A 21611-nucleotide genomic window follows, 5' to 3' on the forward strand; every position below is an offset into this window, starting at 1 on the left:
ATATATATATATATGTATATATATATATATATATATATATATATATATATATATATACTTATGTACACATGCATACACATACGAAATACTTTCAACTTTAGAGTGCCACATAAATTAAACAAAGCATTGTCTAGGAAATCTGGCTTATTTACTCCTTATGTCTAAGGCTACTCCCTTTTACTGAGCGCATTTACAACACCAGCAACATCCTAAATCCTAAATGTATCCACCTCAATGCCTGGGTTTCTTAAAGAATATGTAAACATTGGATTAGTACAGTGCCAAAAGACTTTGCCACTTTTTTTTAGCTCGGTATGGATAGCACTCTAAGCTTCCAAGCATATGGTTTTGACCTATACTGAGTGCCCACTTGCTTCTGGACTTTCTAGACTTCTTTGACAAGCTCTAGTGAGAATGAAAAATATCTGTCAGGTGCTGTTTTTGCTTATTCCAGGTTGGTTTGGATGGTATTTCACCAATACATAGTTGCAATGCCATGGCTGGAATGGGAACATTATTTTGCCATTTCTCAGCTTGGTGTGGATAGCACTAGCTAATCCTCTGTTCGAAGACTTTGCTGCATAAATTACAGCTTGACATGGATAGTGCTGTGCAAATCAAATGCTTAAAAATCTTTCTAGACATTAAGGTGGGTGGAGTTTGAGTGTTACTAGTATTATAGATGTGCATCATAAAAAGAAGTAAGAATATATGTGAGAGAATATATAAGGGACAACAGCATAATATGGTCCAATATTGCAATTGAAGGGTACTTGTGACATCATAAACCACGCAGCAGAGAGCAGAATTGACTGTCTTTGGTGCTATGTACACAATTTTCTCCCAACATGTTGAGGACATTTAAAAACAAACTTTTGCAATGTAATAGGCTTCACATATTTAAAACAAGCTAATTGTCATCTTTTGATGACAGCACCCACGAGCAAAAACAAAAGAAAACATGCCTGGAAACTGAGAAAATACGACTTGGGAAAAAAAAAATGTTTGCTTCAAAAAATAGAACTTTGCATTTTTGTTTGTCCTGCTGGGCAAGTTTTTGCCAGTCCCAAGCATCCTGTTTGTGGGGCACTAGAAATTAAAAAGAACAAATAGTCCCTCAATTACTTCGGGAGCAGCAGATAGGCACTAATTAAGTTGAATCAATTAGTGCTTCATCCCTGCTCCACACAGAGAAGCGGAAATTATGCTAGGCGTGCCTTCATGAATTATGAGGCTGTAAAAATAGTGCCATGCATACCAACAAATGGTGAGCGACAGGCTGGCTCCAAGCCCTTCACTGAACGCAACAGAGTCTCTCAAGCGAGACGCTTGTTCTAGCGCATGCACTAGCAGGCTCGACCCTAATGATCTGTCTTAGACTGCCTGGTTTGAATTTCGAATGGAGTCAGTACAAATAACCTCTGATGGGCCGCTAAAAAACTGGCAGCTCATCAATACCTTTTCTGCCATCCTTAGGTCAGCCAGAAAGGGGTTTAGCCAGTAGTTGGAGCACTGCATCCCCTACATGACACTGCCATCTAAATGGGGGTACCAGTAATACAGTGAAGAATGGACATCAGACTACTTTTGGCAGATGTCCTTTAAGTGTCCTCTTCAAAATGAGGCCCTATGCGACTTCCTATATGATTGTCACCTTTCTTCTTAAAGTGCATCTTAAATCTCTTCATTGCCTCCTCACATGTATTGCCTGGCTTGTTTTCGTGCTTATCAGTCAAATAAAGATGTAAACTAAAGACACACTAACACTCAGTACCAAGAGTTTTTGGTAACAGAGCCTTCTCTTTGCTTCATGTAAGATCTATAAGTAATTTCCAAAGTTGATCTCCATCCTTTCCATTATGAGGGATCTCTTTGGGAAAGGGCAAAAGGTGGCGCTGGTACAATGGTCAAGATCCTTGTAATTTGATATACTCAGTGTATTGTCTAACAAATATAGTGACCTCATTGTAATTTTAAGAACATTTGTGCAAGACGTTTCAGACAGTGTAACAAGCAGCTATTTCATTCACTTCAGTGTTTGAATGTCCTCCCTGGATCTTTGGAAATGCAAATAATAATAATTATACAATTTTAGATTGCTCTCTATTCCGACTTTGTGGGAATCTCTAAAATGTATTACATCTAACTGTATTCATTAAACAAACAAAAGCAGAATATAAAAATATACTGACAAAATAAAGTAGATTTTATTGTTTCGGTATACATTAATATGTATGGAGACGGAGAAACATATGACTGGGGAGCCGGCTCACGATGCCATTTTTGAAATACACCTCCTGCAGTACTTTTTGCATTCTCCCATAGGCCTTTGCGAATTGCCCGAAAACATGTAAAATGGGAATACATTTAGAATATTCATAGAATATTCCAATACAATGGGTACCAAGTGAACGGAATGTGCAGTTTGTATTTTTTAGGAATAGGGAGTTGTACATTTCAAGGTCGATTAACAAAGGCACGTTACAATAAAAGAGCACTCCTGTAGCACTACTTCCCTTCTCAGAAGAGATTTTGTAAATTAGCCCCTTGACTTTTTAAATCACTGGAGTGCCAGGCATTACATTTCTATTTAAATGTCACGCTGTTTCCTATTTAAAAAAATAATATAGTAACACATTCCATTCCGAACCCGAACAAAAAAAAGATATGAAAGATCATATTTGCCGTGATTTATATTTCTGGAGAGAAACTTAAGAGTTACCATGGTGTCGGCTGCCTCAAGTAGGAAAAATGCTGGTTTTCCCCAGGAGATGAATCTGAATTTCTGAGTCGTGAAGCTATTGTTTTTACAAGGCAACCCTGAGGCAGCGAATTTGTTAATTTAATTTGGGACAATGCTGCCAGGGACAGAAAATATGCCCCACTGAATTATATTTTAATACCAGAAATAAGTTACAAACAAAAAATGCAATGCTGTTTTACACATTTTCGCACAATTAAATTACGATCAAACGGCATTTTGCTCCAAAATCACATCTAACTTATCTCTCCAGGGCAGGGCTTGGCTGCTAAATCACCGCCACACATCATTATTACACAATCAAGGTGAACCGGTACAGACTGTGTGCGATGTACCGCTATGAGCTGACCAAAAGTAATTCTGACAAAATGTATGCACAACCTGGGTAAACAACTTGAAAGGCAGATGTTCACTACAAGTAGGCAAGCTTCCAGCACATGAAACCCCTTAGGCGGGCGCAGCATGGAAATTCTGTACGCAGTCCATCAAACAGTGTTTTCTAATGTTCTGGGGTAGCAGGGTGCACATTTACAAACATTACAAAATCCGAGAAACTCGGTTGTTCTTTCACATTTGGAACATTTTCTAAACGCTCACCTCGAGCATTCTTGGTTGACATATTGAGAAATGTCCCCCTTGGTGACCTTCCCTGGAAGCAAGCCAGAGCTCCAAAGAAATAATACATCAGAGCCATGTGTTGTAGTAAACACACTGCTCATTAAACCCTGAAGTGAATGCAGCAAAATTAATATAAGCACATAATTTTTGCAAAAATCAAAAACTGTAGGGCTCGAGCAGAAGGAATGGGGTGTCTTCTGAGATGCATGCAATGCAGTCTGGTAATGCAGATGGGGCCGCCAGCGCCGTTCCATAGTGAGGAATAACATGGTATTCTAGAGGTGTCTATACATTAGGAAGGAGGCCTTTTCTGATGTTTATTGGGCAATACTGCATTCAAATCAGGGAAAAAGTGTGGGCTCAGATCATGTTTCTTTCAGGGTATATATGCCTGACGAACACAGCACCCTAGGGGGTAGTGGGGTTTACACTGTGGAGCAAATCCTGATTTGCATTGGGAAATAAATAACACCACAATATTTTGCACCAGGCTTGCATTACAAAAGTAACACAAATTCAGCATAAAGTGTTAATAAATCTATCAGTTACTCAGTCATTCAGGGTAAGATTTTGCTTGTTTTTACATTGAGATCTATGTGTTATCACTGCTTATTCCTTGGGCCCAAATGGTTATTTGAAATACACTGAAGCAATATGTACCTGGATGAATTATGAATGATACTCTTTATAGCATGATCACCTCATGAGCAAGGGCTGAATCCACCCAATCACACTTTTTGGATAGGATCACATAAGCATCCCCTAGTTGATGTAGATGCAAAGTATTGATATTGTGATCTTCTATGGAGCAAATGAGAGATGTAAGCATATGGTCAGCTACACAAGCACAATAGATGCATCCTTGTAGCACCCCTACAAAAAACAACATTCTTAATTCTTTGGCTATTGCCAGATTATTCACCTTCTTTATTGAACTCTATAGGCCTCATTATGAGTTTGGTGGTCTTTTGGCAAGACCACCGTGGTGGTGGCGACCAAAAACCTGCCATGTTGGCGGTAATCCAACCGCTGTATTAAGAGTCACACTGTGAAGGCTGCCAAAAAACAACCCAAATTCTGAAACCGCCAGGACACTGGAGGACGGAATAGAGGCAGTTCTACCACCAGCACCGCTAGCCCGACATAAATCCTCCCATTACACTACGATCCACAAATCACAACAGCAGTTCTTCTATAGCGGAAAACCATTGGCGGTGCAAGCCATGGCGGTCTGAACTCACATCACACAGAACACCACACCATATTGGACAGTTTAAATACCCCACACTTGACACACATCCACACGCCTGTCACACCTACACACTGCAATATATAACACACCCCTACACAATCCACAATCCTTTGCAACCAGAACGCCAACCACTGCCACAGAGAAAGAATAACTATACACGTTTTTGCAGAAAAAAAGTTTGGTACCTATACACATGTTACCACATATACATCCAACACTTGCACAACATACACAGCTCACAATTTACTATCACACACAATACACAACACCTGTCACCAACTCACATTACAGCACCTACACCTCACCATTAACGTTTCATATGTTTCATACTACCTTTCTTTTACACTACCTCACTGTCTTTACCGTCACTAACATGTCCCCACAAAAACACCCATGTTTCACTGATGATGAGTTGATGGTCATGGTGGATGGAATTGTCAGGGTTGAGCCACCCCTTTTCGGAGCATAGGTCCAGCAAACATCAATAGCCAGGAAAATGGAGTTGTGGCAAAGGAAAGTCGACAGGGTCAATTCTGTAGGCAGCTATCCAGGCACAAGGGAGAACTTCAGAAAGAGGTGGAACAACCTCAGGGGAAGGTACATTCCGTGGCATCCAGGCACCAGCTGGAGGTACTCAGGACTGGTGGTGGGCCCCCACCTCCTTCCCCTACTTTCACATCTTGGGAGGAGAAGGTCTTGGACATACTGTATCCTGAGGGCCTGACAGGAATACCTGGGGGATTGGAGTCTGGTTAAGTCCCCACAACATTCATGCCACTAAGGTATTTTGTCTTGCATGCTCCCTCACCACCTTTTTACGCCCTCAACTACAACACCACCCACCACTCCTCTGTGCTAAATGTACACGTATATCTCTGGATACCTGGATACCTGGGTCCACGGTGCTTGGAAATGGCATGTGAGGACTGGGAACTGACAGCACTACAACTACCGGAAGGCACTATTCCACCATAAAGTAAACCAGACCAGTGCACTACATTAGAGATGTCCTGCCTGGGAAACTAACAAGCAATGTAATCCATCATGAATATTCCACTATGAAACAGTTTATCGTGATGTGAGCAATGCAATGACCCACTCCCACTACCATTACAAGCAAAACACAGCTACCACTCAGTGCCCCATGAAACTGCCCTTAGAAAAAATACCCTAGGATTGAGATTTACTCACTTGGGCTGGAAAACTATATGCCAAACTGGGTACACTTGCAGTACATCCAGATAGAGGCCAATGTCAATGGCCTACTCCTATAATACTGTGTGCCAACTCTGACACTATTGTGTATTGTTCAGCTTTTAGTACCATGTTTCATGCCATACACTTCACTAGGCAAAATTTGTAATGACTCATGTCATTAGTCAGACTACATAAAAGGGTATCAGCAGTCATATAATTACCAACATAGTCAAACAGCTTTAAGCATGGCGTATGGAATTGAAAATCAGAGTCTCATCTTCTTCAAACTGAGAATTGGTAGCAGCTGTCACTGTCATTTCTGGGGATCATGTTAAGGCCGTGTGTGCCTCTCACACAACATCACTACTACTCAAACTTAAACATCACGTGTTGTATCATTTACAGCAACTGTGTGTTCCACTTTTCCCACATGTAACCTTGCCATTGTCTCTTTGGAGAGGATACCAGAGACTGCCACAACCCCTCTAGATGAAGGCCCTAGTGAGGACAACACCCTTGGATGTTTGGACACTGACAACGAAGCTGGCCCATCAGGGACACCTGGTCAGTCAGCAACTGTCAGCCTCACCATGCCCACATTTACTCCTCCCAGCCTTGTTGCATCTACGTCGCAGGCAACCATTCACCCCCAAACCTATGTGCCAAGGACTGTTTCTTCCATTGTCTGCCACCAGGTACAGGTACCTGAGTCTCCTCTTGTCATCACTGACAATGATGGTCTGACTGGGAGTGGGCAGACTGTGTCAGGGGCTCAGGCACGTGGGGTAGGGTGCGTGGAAGGAACGGTGTGGGCCAGAGGATGGCGTCTCAAAGGGTCACTACTGACCAGGAAACCATCTCCCAAGTATTTTAGGCCTACAAAAATTCCCAAGGCATGATGGGCCAGGTATTCACCATGATGGGGGAAATCCAACAGCTGCAGAGGGACAACCACCAGGAGGCCATGCAGCAGTGGCAGGCACAAAATGCCATCCTGACTTCCATTGCTGGGGTTTTAAGGGACATCAATACTGCCCTCAGTAGGTCTGGCGCCCAACATCAGGCCTCTTCCACTAGTAATGATTCATCAGGCCCTTCAACATCTGCAGCATACTAGTGGTATAGATGTCCTGCCAGGGGAAGGACATGCCTCAGACACCCCACTCTCTGTAGCAGAGTACCCTCCCTGCAAATAAGGAAGCCCACCCAGACACGCAGGAGGAGCAGATACCAAGACCAAACCCACTTCCAGGAAGTGAATCTCTCCTGATTGATTCCCCCTGTGTGGCACAGATACATCCTGTTGACAGTTCTAAAAATGAACTCCATTTTCCTATGGTGCTAGGACACTGGACTTGTGTTTCCAAATGGTGTGGAAGCTACCCGGAGGATTCCATCCACCATGACTGAACCATTCACTGTTTACTTTCTTTTAGTCTTGTTTCAATTCACACATATTGTTTTTCACTCACCAATAAATACCACTTAAACACAGCTCCCTTGTAAGTGTCATGTATCAACCATGTACAACTGTCATGAATGACAACTCTTGTACCAAAATGTTCCTCTGTATTGTACAACCTTTTTTATGGTTATCACACGTGTACTGTATACTTTTCCATACATATAATTGCATCAATACAGCGGCTGCCTGACCTACTGTACTGGGCATGCGGAAGTGACCTACTTCCTTGATGGCATCCGTCGGCATAGTTGGTCACATCCGCATGTCCATTTGACGGATGTCATCATGGCGGTAGGTGGTTACAACTGTGGTCGACATTGCATTGGAACAAATTGCTGCCTTGGGCAGACTTGGGCCAATGGCGACGTCCACCGGCGGTGACGGTCCTGTACTTGGCAGACGTAACCGCCATCTTCTGTAGTATTCCTCACTTGACTCTTGACACTGCTGCCAGCAAGACCTCCATTACCTGAGCTGCTGTGTACTGCCTCTGGGAGCTATCATGCCACGTCCTGCAGGTGACAGGGCCCCAGCCTTCACTCCAGAAGAGCTGGGCAAGCTTGTGGATGAGGCCCTACACCTGTATGAACAGCTATATGGTGCACCAGAGGAGCAGGTGAGTCCAATGCAATGTCAATGGGTGAAAGGTCGAGTGTATGATAGTGTACATGAAATGTTCACGACTGAAGGACTGAGCTATCATGTGTGGGTGTATGGACATGTGTACATGTGCATACACAGATATACATTACTGATACATAGTAGATACTGTGTGATCTATCTTCCTTGATCCACAACATATATTGTAGCATGAACATCAATAATGGAACATGAAATAATAGTAGAGCCACACCATGTTATGGACAATCTTGAGGCATGGTCATATGTTTCAGTCAATACCTGAAACTGATCATGCATGTTGTATGGCTAACTCCACTTCACACATGGCCTGCCTGCAGATGGTAATTTTATAAGGAGTTTCAACTGTGAGGAAGTGTATGTTTGCTTACTTGCTATGACTTAAGTTTTTTCACCACTTGTGTTGGGATGATGCATGTGGAAATAACTTTCTCCTATTGTCTTTGCCATCCATGCAGGTCAATGCCCATCAAAAAAAGGGAAGCTGGCGTGCCATCGCCAAGCAAGTACAGGCCCTGGGGGTCCACAGCCGGTGGAGCACCCACTGCAGGAAGTAGTGGAAGGACCTGAGACGCTGGGCCCGGAAGACCACAGAGGCCCAGCTGGGGAGGTCCTTCCAACGAGGAAGGGGTGCCCGTTGGACCTTGACCCCCCCCCCCCCATTGGTCTGCATTTTGGCGGTGGCCTCCCCTGAGTTGGATGGGCATTTGAGGACAGCACAGCAGCCACAAAGGGGTAATTACTGACTAGACACGTGTACATCCCTATGCCAGTTCAGGGTATGATGTGTAAGTATTTAAGCTGTAACAAAGTGGTATGTGCTAAAGGTAAAGTGTCCCGTAGGAACACCTAGGTGTACAGTTTATCACACTGATATACAGGTGTGGACATTCTATTGTGTATAGGGACATAAACGTCACCTATGTGAACCCTTTTGTATAAAGGCATGTAGTGATTCACATGTGACAGTGTCATATGTGTACTACTATACTGCTCTATATGTACCTGCTGGTTCATCCTTTCCACCTACTGATCCATACTCCAAATATTCTGTTGGTAAGTTATTGAGGTCTTTGTCCTCAGTCCTTTTAATGCCCCTGGATTTAGCTCTATGTGCAACATAGGGACTGACAGCTGAGAAACAGTCCAAATATTCCTGAGTTGTGAAATAAATGCCAAGTTCATGTGAGGGTGTGCTATCTGAGATTCCACATGGCATACTTGCTACACTTATTCAGAGGTGTGCTGAGGTGTCCCCATTGTTAAGCATGGACTGTACATTGGCACCCGTGATGTTTAATAAGGATGGACATCCTACATGCTGACAAGCATGGTGGTATTATTAGATTCCTAGTGAAAGACATATCATTGACATGCTAGTTCAGATCATTTTACCACGTACATGTTATAGTGAAGGTAAGTGGCTATCCTGCTATTTCCTTAGCCAATGTTTAGTGGGCATGCTACATAGGGCAGGACATCTTCTATATGGGTACAATATGCAAAGTTTTTAGCCAACATCATGTGTACATTGGTCATTCCTGCCAGTAATCAGATTTGTGAATCAACTTTGGCATACTTACTTCTGGTATTCTGAATCTGTTTTGGAGAATTTTAGTGTGGCAAATCTACATTTGCACTGACGTTATTGTGTTGCAGGTGTTGTAGTTGACAATCACATGTTGGTGAAATGGTATATGTTGTCAGTCAATTGGCTTGGCTTTAAGTGTATGTCTCAATCAGGATTGTCTTAAAAGTGGTTTATGTCAGTGTAACTTTACTCTAAAGATGTAAGATTACTCATGTCTGAAGTGTGGATAGTGATATTGGTACTTAGAAACTGTTATTTTGATGCTGACACTCATCATGACATGTTGAACTGTGTGTGGCCTTCATGCACATGACAGGTGTCCGTTGTATTGAAGGTGTTGGTATGCTCCCTGGGGTTGTCTGTGGGTAAATCCTGTGGGCTAAGTTGGCCCCTATTCCTGTACATGACTTTGTATACTATGTGAGAATCACTAAAATTAGTACATCCACATAGTCTGTATCAGCCTTTGCAACAACTCAATTGATACGTATGATGCTAAAATGGATGTGGAGTCTATTATACTCCAAATTTAATTATGCCAAATTGAGTACATGCATCTGAGGTATTTGGCATTGTGATTGTTATAAACACAGTGACTTGTGATGTATGTGATTGCTAAGCAACATGCTGTGTTGTAATTGGAATTTGATGAGATCACTTTCATGGAACATGACATCTGGCAATGGACTAAGCATTCGTAGATTTAGAGTATGTATGATGTTGAAACCAATGTGAACACTAATTCCTATTGATGGTTTGTTGTTTCACAGTAATGCTCTGCATAGGGACCCATTTTCAATTAGCAAAAGTCATCTTGTGCAGGAATTGTTTGTGTAATAGCTGTACCGACAAGGTGGCAATGTTTTGGTCAGATAGCTGGCTTATGTGGTGTGTGACATTGTTGTCATATATGGTTGTAGAATGTATGTTGTTGTGACATGATGTTGGCTCTAAACGGTTCCTCCCTGGGGTTGTTTTACACATAGATGTAATGTTACTGTTGTGTATGGAATGATGTTAGTGTATGTAAAGAATGTTAGGACCCTACCTCTAGCTCCATTTCTCAGCATCAGCATCAACAGGCAAAGGAGACAGGGCACAGCCGAGTGAGAAAGCTGCTGGCCACGGGACCTGAAGTCATGATACCACTGACACCGAAGGAACCAGTGGCCCAAAGTGTGAGGGGAGTGCCACGGGGAGACAGGATCCATGTCTCCATTTTCGGAATCCTCCTCCAGTGGACACTCCCTGGTGGTGGCAGACCCATCTGGGACCATCCCAGCACCATCTCTGTCCACCACCCCCCTTACTACCACTGCCCTCCCTGGAGCTCTCCACCCAGTTGACCGTGCCCGCTCACCCACAAGGGTGGGCGCCTCCTTGCCGCAGGCACCTCTGCCCCAGCCCCTGTCAACCCTGCTGCCCTCAGTGAGGAGGCTATTGTCCTTTTGAGGTCCATATCTGTTCGTCAGTCGACCATCGTGAATGCCATCCAGGGACTGGCAACTCAGATACAACAGAGTAATGCGTTCCTGGAGTGCATTCACGGTGCACTGGCTGGCCTACAAAGAACATTTCAGCCTATGGACTCCACACTGACGGCAGCCAGTCACCCTTTGTCTACCGTACCCCCTTCCTCTTCTCAATCCCAAACACCTCCTCCCAACCCATCCAAAGAACATAGACAGACAGGCATGCATCCACCTCAGCATACAAGGGTAGCTCAGCCAAACATAAGCACCACAAAATACACCACCTGCATCACTCAGGCAACATTCAGATGCACACACAGCAACAGTCACAACCTGCCCTGACACCCCCACCACCTCCAGCATCACTGACAGCATATCTGACACACCTGCAGACAGCACACCAACATTTACTGATCCAGCCACTACACCAATCCTACCACAGACAGCACCACAGAAGATCCTCAGACATTCACCCAGTCACCACACCCACAGAGACCACAACTACTGGCAAACCTACATGCAGGACATCCAAAATACCTGCAGTCACCACCCCAACAGACAGTCACCCACTCACCACAGCATCCACCAGCACCCCCCTCATTCCAAGACACATAAACACCGTCCCTCACCCACCATACACAAGCATACCTTGCACATGCATGCACCCAAGACATCCACATCAACACCTCAGACAACCACTCCCTCACCCTCCACACAGAAACCCTTTTGCTATGATCATCCTGTGTGTCTAATAAAGCTTTTCTTTCAGAGTTTGCCCTTTTCCCTACTTCTCTTCCCATCCGTGATACCCCTAGACGTTCCATGTCGCTCCCCAATGCCATCCCTTCCACCACCAAGTCCTCCCCTGCATGTACTCATGCCCCTCCCCCTGCCAAGACGTCTACCGCCCAAAAAAAACAACCCTCCCCTAAGCCTAAAATGAAGCCCAAACCCATCCTGCCCAGGCCAGATACCAAAGATCCCCTCCCAAGCCCAACCCCCCACCATCCCGCCAGATAACCCCTTAGATGCCTGCCTGCCCCATAGATGCCCCAACCTGTGGAGGTTAAATGGCTGTCAGGAGTCAAGTTCGGGGCAGAGCTATGTGCACTGTCTGCATACAGATTGTACTTATGTGGACTGGCCTATGGCCTTTGATTTGCACATTTGCACAAAATTTTAATATATTTCAACCAACCTATTTTTGGTTTGGTCGTTACATCTTTGTCATGCACTTCTTTCCCTGGTATGGAGTTGTACCTGGCTGACATTAGTTGTGTGTCTGTATTTGTGTGTGCACGCCTCATCCTGGACATCCCCCGCCACTGCCACATCACAGGCCATCTGAGAGACCTGCACCTACTCCCAATCAACAAGAGAATCACCTTCAAACTCCTCACCCACGCTCACAAAGCACGGCACAACACTGGACCAGAATACCTCAACAGACGGCTCTCCTTCTACACCCCAACCCAGCCGACCTCGCAACCGTCCTACGCATCCGCAGAACTACAACTGGAGGCAGATCATTATCACACCTCGCCGCCAAGATGTGAGACCTCCTTACCTTCAGGAAGCTTCTCAAGACCTAATGGTTCGATAAGTAGCAGCACTCCTCCCACCCTCTCCCCCACCTCAGCATCTTGAGACCCTCACTGTGAGTAGTGCGCTTTACAAATTCTTGATTGATTGATTGATTGTGTGTGGTGCTTGTGTTACCAGTGTTGTTTAGCCAATATGTGAGGTTGTGTGCTGTGCTTTTGTCTGACAGTGCTAGGGTGTGTGTTGTGTGATGGACATGTATATGTTCGACACATCTTGTTGTGTTGGTATTCAGTGGTGTTTGTGTAGACATGTGTTAGTTGGTGTGTTGTGTGGCTTTGTGTAATATGACTGTGTGTGTGTTTTGTTCATTGGTATGTTAGATACGATGTTATGTGTAAGTCGAACGGTAAGTAGGATGTTTGTGTAATTGTGTTTATTTGTTCCCTGTTGGTTGTATGTTGTGTTGTATGTGTGATGTGTCCCTGGGTAGTGTCCACTGTGGGTACTTGCCAATAGATTGGCAATGGTGCAGTTGTGTCGTAGTTGTGATGCGGTGTGGTGTTGTGTGGTACTGTGTGAGGGTAGGCCTGTGCAGTGTTTCCGTGAGTACCTGTGTGTGTTTGTAACATGTGTGTGCGTGTATGTGTGAGGTAGCCAAAGCATGGGTGGTGTGTATGTGCGGTTGTGTGTGTGGATGTATGTGAGTGTGCGTGTCAGTGTGCTGTTGCATGTCAGTGTTGCCCTTGCACCCCCTTTCTGAATGTATGTTGTATAAGTGTTAAAAAAATTGTCAATAAACAACATTAACAAGTATGTGTGTGTACTTACGGTTGCTGTCATCATCGGCGGTTAATATTCCGAAGTCTTTGTGCGAGCAGGAGCAGCAGGATGATATCCAGTTCTGGCTCCATGGCAGGTCCAGACGACTATAGCTTCCTAAAAGTGGGTGTCTGCTTGTATGCAGTTCCTTTCCACCAGGGTTTCCATGGAGGTGGGACTGTGGCAGAATCTTTCGAGGTCTGCGACCTCGTAATCTGTCCCACAGAAACATGGTCTCCGCCGGCCTGCAGGTGCCTTCCGTCATCTGTAGCAGCCAGATCGCAGTTGCGGTGCTGGAGGTGCATTGACTGCATTCTGTCGTGAATATCGCCGATCTCATAATTTGGTGGTCTTCTCCACCAGCCTGTTGGGAATTTGCAGTGTACAAGCATTTCAGCTGGTTAGCTATCATGTACAAAGGCACTTAAAGTCTAAAATTGAGTTTGCCAAGAGGGATACTCCATCAGAAAAATGGCGGACATCCCATTCGTTGTGTTACAAGTGCATTACATACTATGGTATGTGTAATATGGCACATTAGGTATCTATCATGTTTGTGACAGAGCTTTCCCTATGCCAAACTCATTCAGGCCCTTAAGTTTGATATGTGATGCACAACGGACCTTGCAAAGGATTGTTTTGTAACATAATACTGGGGTTAGGAGAGGAAAAAAGATGAACAAGGAATATGATCAGAAGAAACAGTGAGACCAAGAATTACACATGAAATAAGAGATCTAAATCACTAAAACACCAGACTAACTTCAGCATATACACTGGCTACTGGTTATTGGCTATTGGATTTGACTTATCGATACTGGAGAATTGAGTTTGACAGAAACAGAAAAAGGAAGGATGTGCTTGTTGAAAGTCCGCCATTGAGGAAGTCAATGTAGAGTCACAACAACAGAATACAGCAACATTAATCCAGTGGGACTACACAGTGTTTAGCTGGTCCTGCACTTCAGCCATTAATCACAGCACGTTAGATGCAATTAACAAGATGCTGAAATCCAGAATCAAATAGCCAGATGTGTCAGCTGCAAAAGGTCTGTGGCACTGGGACCTTCTGCTACCCCATGTTTGGCTAAAACAAATCCTTTCATGTTTTGTTCTACTTGTATCACAAAGACATAAAAAAAAGTTTAATCAGTAGGCCGGGGCAGTAACATGCTTATGCCAGTGCCCTTTATCCCCACCTGCAAATGTACTGCAAATAAATACATTTAGGTTCAATATGTAGAATGGTTAGAATTTAATTGAATTGAAATGTAAATGATGAAATATAAAGCTGGCACAGTTTGCATCTGCATAATTAACATTCACTGAAAGAATGTGGTCTAGTACACAATCTGCAGACCGTGCCCTCACTTTTACTTCCCTGCAATTGCTCCACTTTGCCAGCACAAACATTAGATACATTAGTCTAAACGTTTTTTAAAAGAATGCTAGGATTAAATCGTGTAAGAGTAATGCTGTTTCCTGCAGTCAAATCTGCTTGTCAAGGTAAGCAGCGGAACACCAATGCTGGAGTCTGGCTGATCCTAATTGAGTCTTGAGAGTAAATGTTTGTTCTTGTGAAAGCATACATAGGAGAAAATACATGGCAGGCATTTAGGTCCTATTTAGGTCGAGCGTAAGCGTTCGGCATGTTGTATACTTTTAAGTATACTTATACAGTGGGTTCCAGCGATATCATTTGTTGGTTCCAGTGTCCTTTAAAAATCCTTTGTTGCTAGTGGTCAGTTCTGCCTCTTTGTCCTGCCTTTTTCACTTTGGGAGCAGCACCAACTACTGCATAATTACGCTATGTCCTATTTATGCCTTCTGTAGGGGATTATTTTGTTTTGTATTCACCTATTGGTCTTACACTGTGGATGTGTGTTCAGTCCCTCCTACCCATCAGCTCCCTCTGCAAACATAAAACCAACAGCAGATGGGGGCTTTTTCATTCGCCCTTGTTTATCTTGGCTCCCACGTTTGGCTTGTATGCTTTTGTAACTGCCCAAACAGATTGCCCCTTTTACATGTGTTCTTACTCTGCATATTTTATTTATGCTTCCTGCACACTTTTTATTTTATTTGGGTGACTGGTTGAGCCACGAGAACAATGTACTTTCTTCAGCACAAATCATTTTGCTTTCTGGCTGTAACAGAATGCGCTTGTGTATTTAGTTGCTCTGTTCCTGATTATTGTTTTATGGCCATAACCCAAGCAAGCCCACCAGAGCAACTGACCTCTAATAAAAGCTGCTTAATGACCTTTGCTGCTGCTACCAGTGACACCCCCGCTGATAGCTGCTCCCTTTCAACCAACCGGGACACACTGGTTTCATCTCTTCATTTACTTTTTGCTGTGTGCCAGACTTCCATGTTGTTCTGAAAACACTGATGTTTACCAGGTACATTGGTGAATATTCTGCTTGTTTTCGACTTGGCTCCACAGCCCGCAAAGCACTGACCTTTGAGAGACCGTCTTGTTTATTTTTCAAGCTCTCTCTCTTGAGATCTTTGTTGTACTTGGAAGTGGCAAAAGCAGAACATTTGCCGAAGGCTTCAATTTTGCGCAAGCTCGCATATGTTGGACTTCCCTTATGTTTCCACCCAGCTGGCCTCTTCCATCCACATTTTAATGAAATTTTTAAAAAACAGGCCTTCTTGAGTAACATTATAGTGGACTGCTTGTTCCTTCTTGGCAGTTTTTTTCTTTTCCACCTATGGTGTGTTGTCCTTGCAGTCCGGCGTTCCCTTCTGTGACAGATGGGAATGCTCATCATGTTTTATTTTCAATATCTTTTCGATCATCTACTTTTTCTATTGTGTGTGCTTTGCTGCATTTTAGGTGAGGTCTGTTATTTCTACATATTTTAAAAAAAGTAGACTGAACATTTCTCAATGTAATTGTGGCACAATTTTTTTAAAGCTACTAATTTAACTTGTCGGGTAATCAATGAATAGTAGTGATAATATTTATCGTGCAACTAAATTATTTAACAAAAGGAGTTACACCTCACACAGTAAATAAACACTTCACAGACTTGTAATGGTCTACACAGTGAGAAGCCAAAAGAAGGAAACTACCAGGAAGTAGAATTAAACGTTCCTCATGTAAAATTATAATCAAAAGGCCGGCAGGAAGTAGAGAATATCCAGAAAGCAAGGCACAAAAGGTGGGCACTAAAACCTGAAACTGTAAATATTCTCCAGTATATTTACCTTTTTTCTTGGGCAGGTAAGCAGTTCTCATCAGGCCTGTAAAAGAGTAGTCAAATTATTCAGGCTCTGCATTCCTTCGTTCAAACCAGAATACTTCCGCTTCACTCCTCATGCGCACCTGATGTAATCTGAGAACAATAGCTACATTTCTCACAGCACTAGCGATCCGGTGACAGACTAAATAGGTGGAATACATCTTATTTATTTTTACCTGCAGGGTTTGATAGATAAATAGTATTTAGAGATATCCAATTCTATGTCAGCTCCTTAATTACTTAACACTAATAAACTACCAATATGTGTAGAGGGCCTTTCCAATGTTTTAGCCACTTTGACAAGAGACCTATACAGACACAAGGAATATATTTAAGCTGTATTCTATCCCACCATTACCATATGCTTTACGCCAAGGCTCCTAGCAATGTTTTTTTTTGCCTTGGTGCTCATGAATGCTAGTGCATCAGTTCTGTTGGACAAACAACCAGATTGTGAGATTGCCAATGTGAGGCCTGTTTTGGGGGTTCCTAGGCAGTCAGTATTTTTTTATGCATGCAGCATTTGCATAGCACGAATCTAGCCGAAAGGCACCAGAGTTGTACAGGGCCACATGGTTGATGGGCAGTCTTGACAATGGTTTAACCATCTGTACCTCTGGACGTCAGGACTCCAGTTGAATAATAGTTAGTCAATTTGTATAATAGGTGCTCATTTTGATACAGCACATGCTTACTACTGGAAAGTGACACTCTTCCTGTGGAGTATTTCAGCTCTGCTAAATTTGCAGGCACTTCCCTCCCCCCTGGTTCCAGTACAAGAAGTGCAAGTGCTTGGAGTCTGGAAATGCCTGTCCATGTGAAGCAGTGTAGATTGGAAAATGTGCAGCTTGGATAAGCCTTTTTAGGAAGTATACATGTGCATACACTCTCAGATCACTGGGCACTTACTAAACATGCTTATGATTTTCTAGAACATCATAAGCAACTAATATTGTTTTTATTTATAAGTTATTAGCTAGTTCGGGTGGGGAAGTGTTTGAATGCAAACAACAACTGTGCACATTCAGATATGCTCCACCCCGAATGTGGATCAGCTTTTGACTAAAAACGTTTTACATATGTCAGACATGTTGGGGGGGCAATACAGAGGACTTCAAGTTAGTGTTACTGTTACTTGAGTAAACTCTTATCGTTATTGGAGAAACAGGCCCTGTACACTTATTTAGATCAAAATGCTTATGATCATTGATGGAAAATAATGGTTAGAGATCTTATGGGTCCGCAGACCACAGATTAAGAACCAGTGACGTGGGTGCTCTATGGCCTGTTCTGTCAGCCAGGCTTCAAGGCTGCTGCGACTTAGCCATCTCAATTGATTTAGACAACCTTCATACAGACTTCAGTCAGTTGGACCTTATTTTTTGCCCTACTGGTCAAGAGGCTGCTCATTTCCACACTAAGATGTATCTTGTCTGTTTAGAAAAGATTATGGTATTAGGAATTCCCCTCAAATTGCTAGGTTTAGTCTTAGTTTGAGAGTAGACAGAAGTTCGTATGAAGTAAAAATGTAATGTTTAAGAGGGGCAATATTTACCTTTTTAGGGTCGAGCGCAAGCGCTCCGTCCCTGTTGTAATCTCTCTGTGGGCTTTTAACCACACCCATGTCAAGCCCATCCGTTTGGTTGGTTTGTTGGCTTGCCTTTTTAAAACTTGCTTGATTTCATTAGTGGAAGGCATGAATACGTCATGCCTTTGGTGTTTAGCCCGCCTTGAGTGCACCGGCCAAATAATGAAAACATACGAGGCTCCATGTTTTCTGTATGGTTTCTGCACTATTTTTCGCCTTTATTTTGTAGGAAGCACAATCTCGCTAGGCAGCAGTTGAGCGCTTTGCATGACATCGACTCAGTTACATGGATTATTGCACTTTTGTGGTTACATGGATAATTGCACTTTTGCCAATAAATTTCACTGACAGCGGACTTCTATTCCCTATAAACAGAAAATGTTTGAGCGTTATTCACACGCAAATGCAATGAACACAAGAAGACCAAGGACCCATCATGAAGGGTTGTATATCACCACCTAAAATAGAACGGAGCCCATATACCGCTACATAGAATCTACTACATTGAAATAAGACCCTCTGAGATTACCACTGCAGGGATTTCCACTCATGAGGTTACTACTACTGTGATTACTACCTCTGATTACTATATCTGAGATTACCACTGCAGGGATTACCACTGCTGAATTACCTCTATTGTGATTACTACCTCTGAGATTACCACTGCAGGGATTACCATTGCTGAATTACCCCTATTGTGATTACTACCTATGAGATTACCACTGCAGAGATTACTACCTCTGAAAGTACCACTGCAGGCATTACCACTGCTGAGATCACACTACGGTGATTACTAACTCTGAGATTACCACTGCTGAGGTTACCACTACTGAGATTACTATCGCTGAGATTACCACTGCAGGGATTACCACTGCTGAATTACAACTATAGTGAATACTACCCCTGAGAGTACCACTGCAAGGATTACCACTGCTGAGATTACCACTGATGTGATTACTGCCATTGAGATTACCACTACTGATATTACCACTACTATGATTACTACCTCTGAGATTACCACTGCAGGGATTACCACTGCTGAGATTACCAATTCTGTGATTACCACTACTGTGATTACTACTGTTGAGATTACCACTGCAGGATTCCCACTGCTGAATTACCTCTACTGTGATTACCACCTAGGGGATTACCACTGCTGAGATTACCACTAATGTGATTACTAACCCTGGCATTACTACTTCTGATATTACTACTACTGTGAATAATATCTCTAAAATTACCCCTGCAGGGGTTACCACTGCTGAGGTTACCACTATAGTGATTACTACCCCTGAGATTACCAGTGTAGGGATTACCACTGCTGAGATTACCACTGTTGAAATTATCACTGCAGGATTACCAATCTTGAGATTACCACTACTGGGATTACTACCTCTGAGATTACCCATGCAGGGATTCCCACTGCTGAGGTCACCACTGATGTGATTACTACCTCTGAGATTACTACTGCAGGGATTACCACTGCTGAGATTGCCACTGATGTGATTACTGCCACTGAGATTTCCACTGCTAATATTACCACTACTGTGATCACTACCTCTGACATTACCACTGCAGGGATTACCACTGCTGAGATTACCAATACTGTGATTACTATCGCTGAGATTACCACTGCAGGCATTACCACTGCTGAATTACCACTACAGTGAATACTACCCCTGAGAGTACCACTGCAAGGATTACAACTGCTGAGATTACCACCATTGAAATTATCACTGCAGGGATTACCACTGCTGAGATTGCCATTACTGGGATTACTACCTCTGAGATTACTACTGGGGCATTACCACTGATGTGGTTACTACCACTGAAGTTACCACTACTGTGATTACTACCTCTGAGATTACCACTGCAAGGATTCCCACTGCTGAGATTATCACTACTGTGATTACCACTACTATGATTACTACTGCTGAGATTACCACTGCAGGGATTACCGCTGCTGAATTACCACTACTGTGATTATTACCTCTGAGAGTACCACTGCAGGGATTACCAAGGCTGAGATTACCTCTACTGTGATTACTAATTCTGACATTACCACTGCTGATATTACCACTACTATGATTACTACCTCTGAGATTACCCCTGCAGGGGTTACCACTGTTGAGGTTACTCCTACTGTGATTACTACCTCTGAGATTACCAGTGCAGGGATTATCTCTGCTGAGATGACCACTGTTAAAATTATCGCTGCAGGGATTGCCACTGCTGAGATTACCACTACTGGGATTACTACATCTGAGATTACCACTGCTGAGATTACCACTGATGTGATTACAACCACTGAGATTACTACTGCTGAGATTACCATTGCAGGGATTACCACTGCTGAGATTACCACTACTGTCATTACCAACTTTGAGATTACCACTGCTGATATTAGCACTACTGTGAGTAAGGAGGTCCTTGGTCTGACGTAGGTGGGTGGGAAGAGTGTTCCATGTCTTGGCGGCGAGGTGCAAGAATGATCTGCCGCCGGTTGTAGTTCTGCAGATGAGTGGAACGGTGGCGAGGGCAAGGTCAGCGGAGCAAAGCTGTCCGGTCGGGGTGTAGAAGGAGAGCCGTATGTTGAGGTATTCTGGTCCGGTATTGTGCAGTGCCTTGTGAGCATGGTGAGGAGTTTGAAGGTGATTCTCTTGTTGATGGGGAGCTAATGCAGGTCTCTCAGGTGGCCTGTGATGTGGCAGTGGCGTGGGATGTCCAGGATGAGGCGCATGGAGACGTTCTGGATGTGTTGCAGCCTTTTCTGGAGTTTGGCAGTGGTTCCTACGTAGAGGGCATTGCCGTAGTCCAGTTTGCTGCTTACGAGGGCTTGGGTGGCTGTTCTTCTGGTTTCCGTGGGGATCCATTTGTAGATCTTTCGGAGCATGTGGAGGGTAATGAAGCAGGAGGAGGAGATGGCATTGCCCTGCTGGGTCAGGGATAGTGAGGAGTCCAGGATGAATCCTAGGTTGCGTGTGTGGTCGGTGTGTGCAGGGGTTACCACTGCTGAGGTTACCACTACTGTGATTACGAGTAAACGCGAGACCCATTGCATTGCAAATGCTTGTTTGGTTGGATGTCATTTGAGAGTATTCTGACCGAACTTCAAATTTCTAGTTAGTTACTATTGATAGCGGAGTCGAATAACAAGCATTTATCTTGTGATCAATCGATTTGGCACTGGTGAATGGGCAATCTTTTTACTGGTCAGCAAGGGTGAGGATGACAGAGTGAAAATTACATTTTGCACTTGCTGACTATTGCAACATTTTCAACAGTGCAACATTTTCGGGCAGTGGCACAGAAAACGTATTCCGGCTTCTGCTACCCAGAAGAGGTCGTGAGAAATTCAGGATGAGTGAATCATCCAACTTCAAAAATACTTGTTTGCTGGGGTGTAAAATTCA

At 43.6% G+C, this 21611-nt stretch overlaps 1 protein-coding gene across 6 annotated transcripts in view; it reads right to left on the bottom strand.

Moving 5' to 3' along the window:
• KIAA1217 (KIAA1217 ortholog) overlaps positions 1–21611 on the bottom strand; it is a 1319791-nt gene that overhangs the window by 1024161 nt on the left and 274019 nt on the right. Inside the window, exon 2 of one of the 6 annotated variants that reach the window (XM_069211372.1) lies at positions 16576–16611. The exons of the other annotated variants lie outside the window; for them this stretch is intronic. Within the exon in view, the coding sequence (XP_069067473.1) occupies positions 16576–16606 (31 nt within the window). The 5' untranslated portion in view covers positions 16607–16611. The remainder of the gene's footprint in view (positions 1–16575; positions 16612–21611) is intronic. 6 annotated transcript variants of the gene reach the window in all.

The sequence above is a fragment of the Pleurodeles waltl genome, chromosome 10, assembly GCF_031143425.1.
Source record: "Pleurodeles waltl isolate 20211129_DDA chromosome 10, aPleWal1.hap1.20221129, whole genome shotgun sequence".
Lineage (NCBI taxonomy): Eukaryota > Metazoa > Chordata > Amphibia > Caudata > Salamandridae > Pleurodeles > Pleurodeles waltl.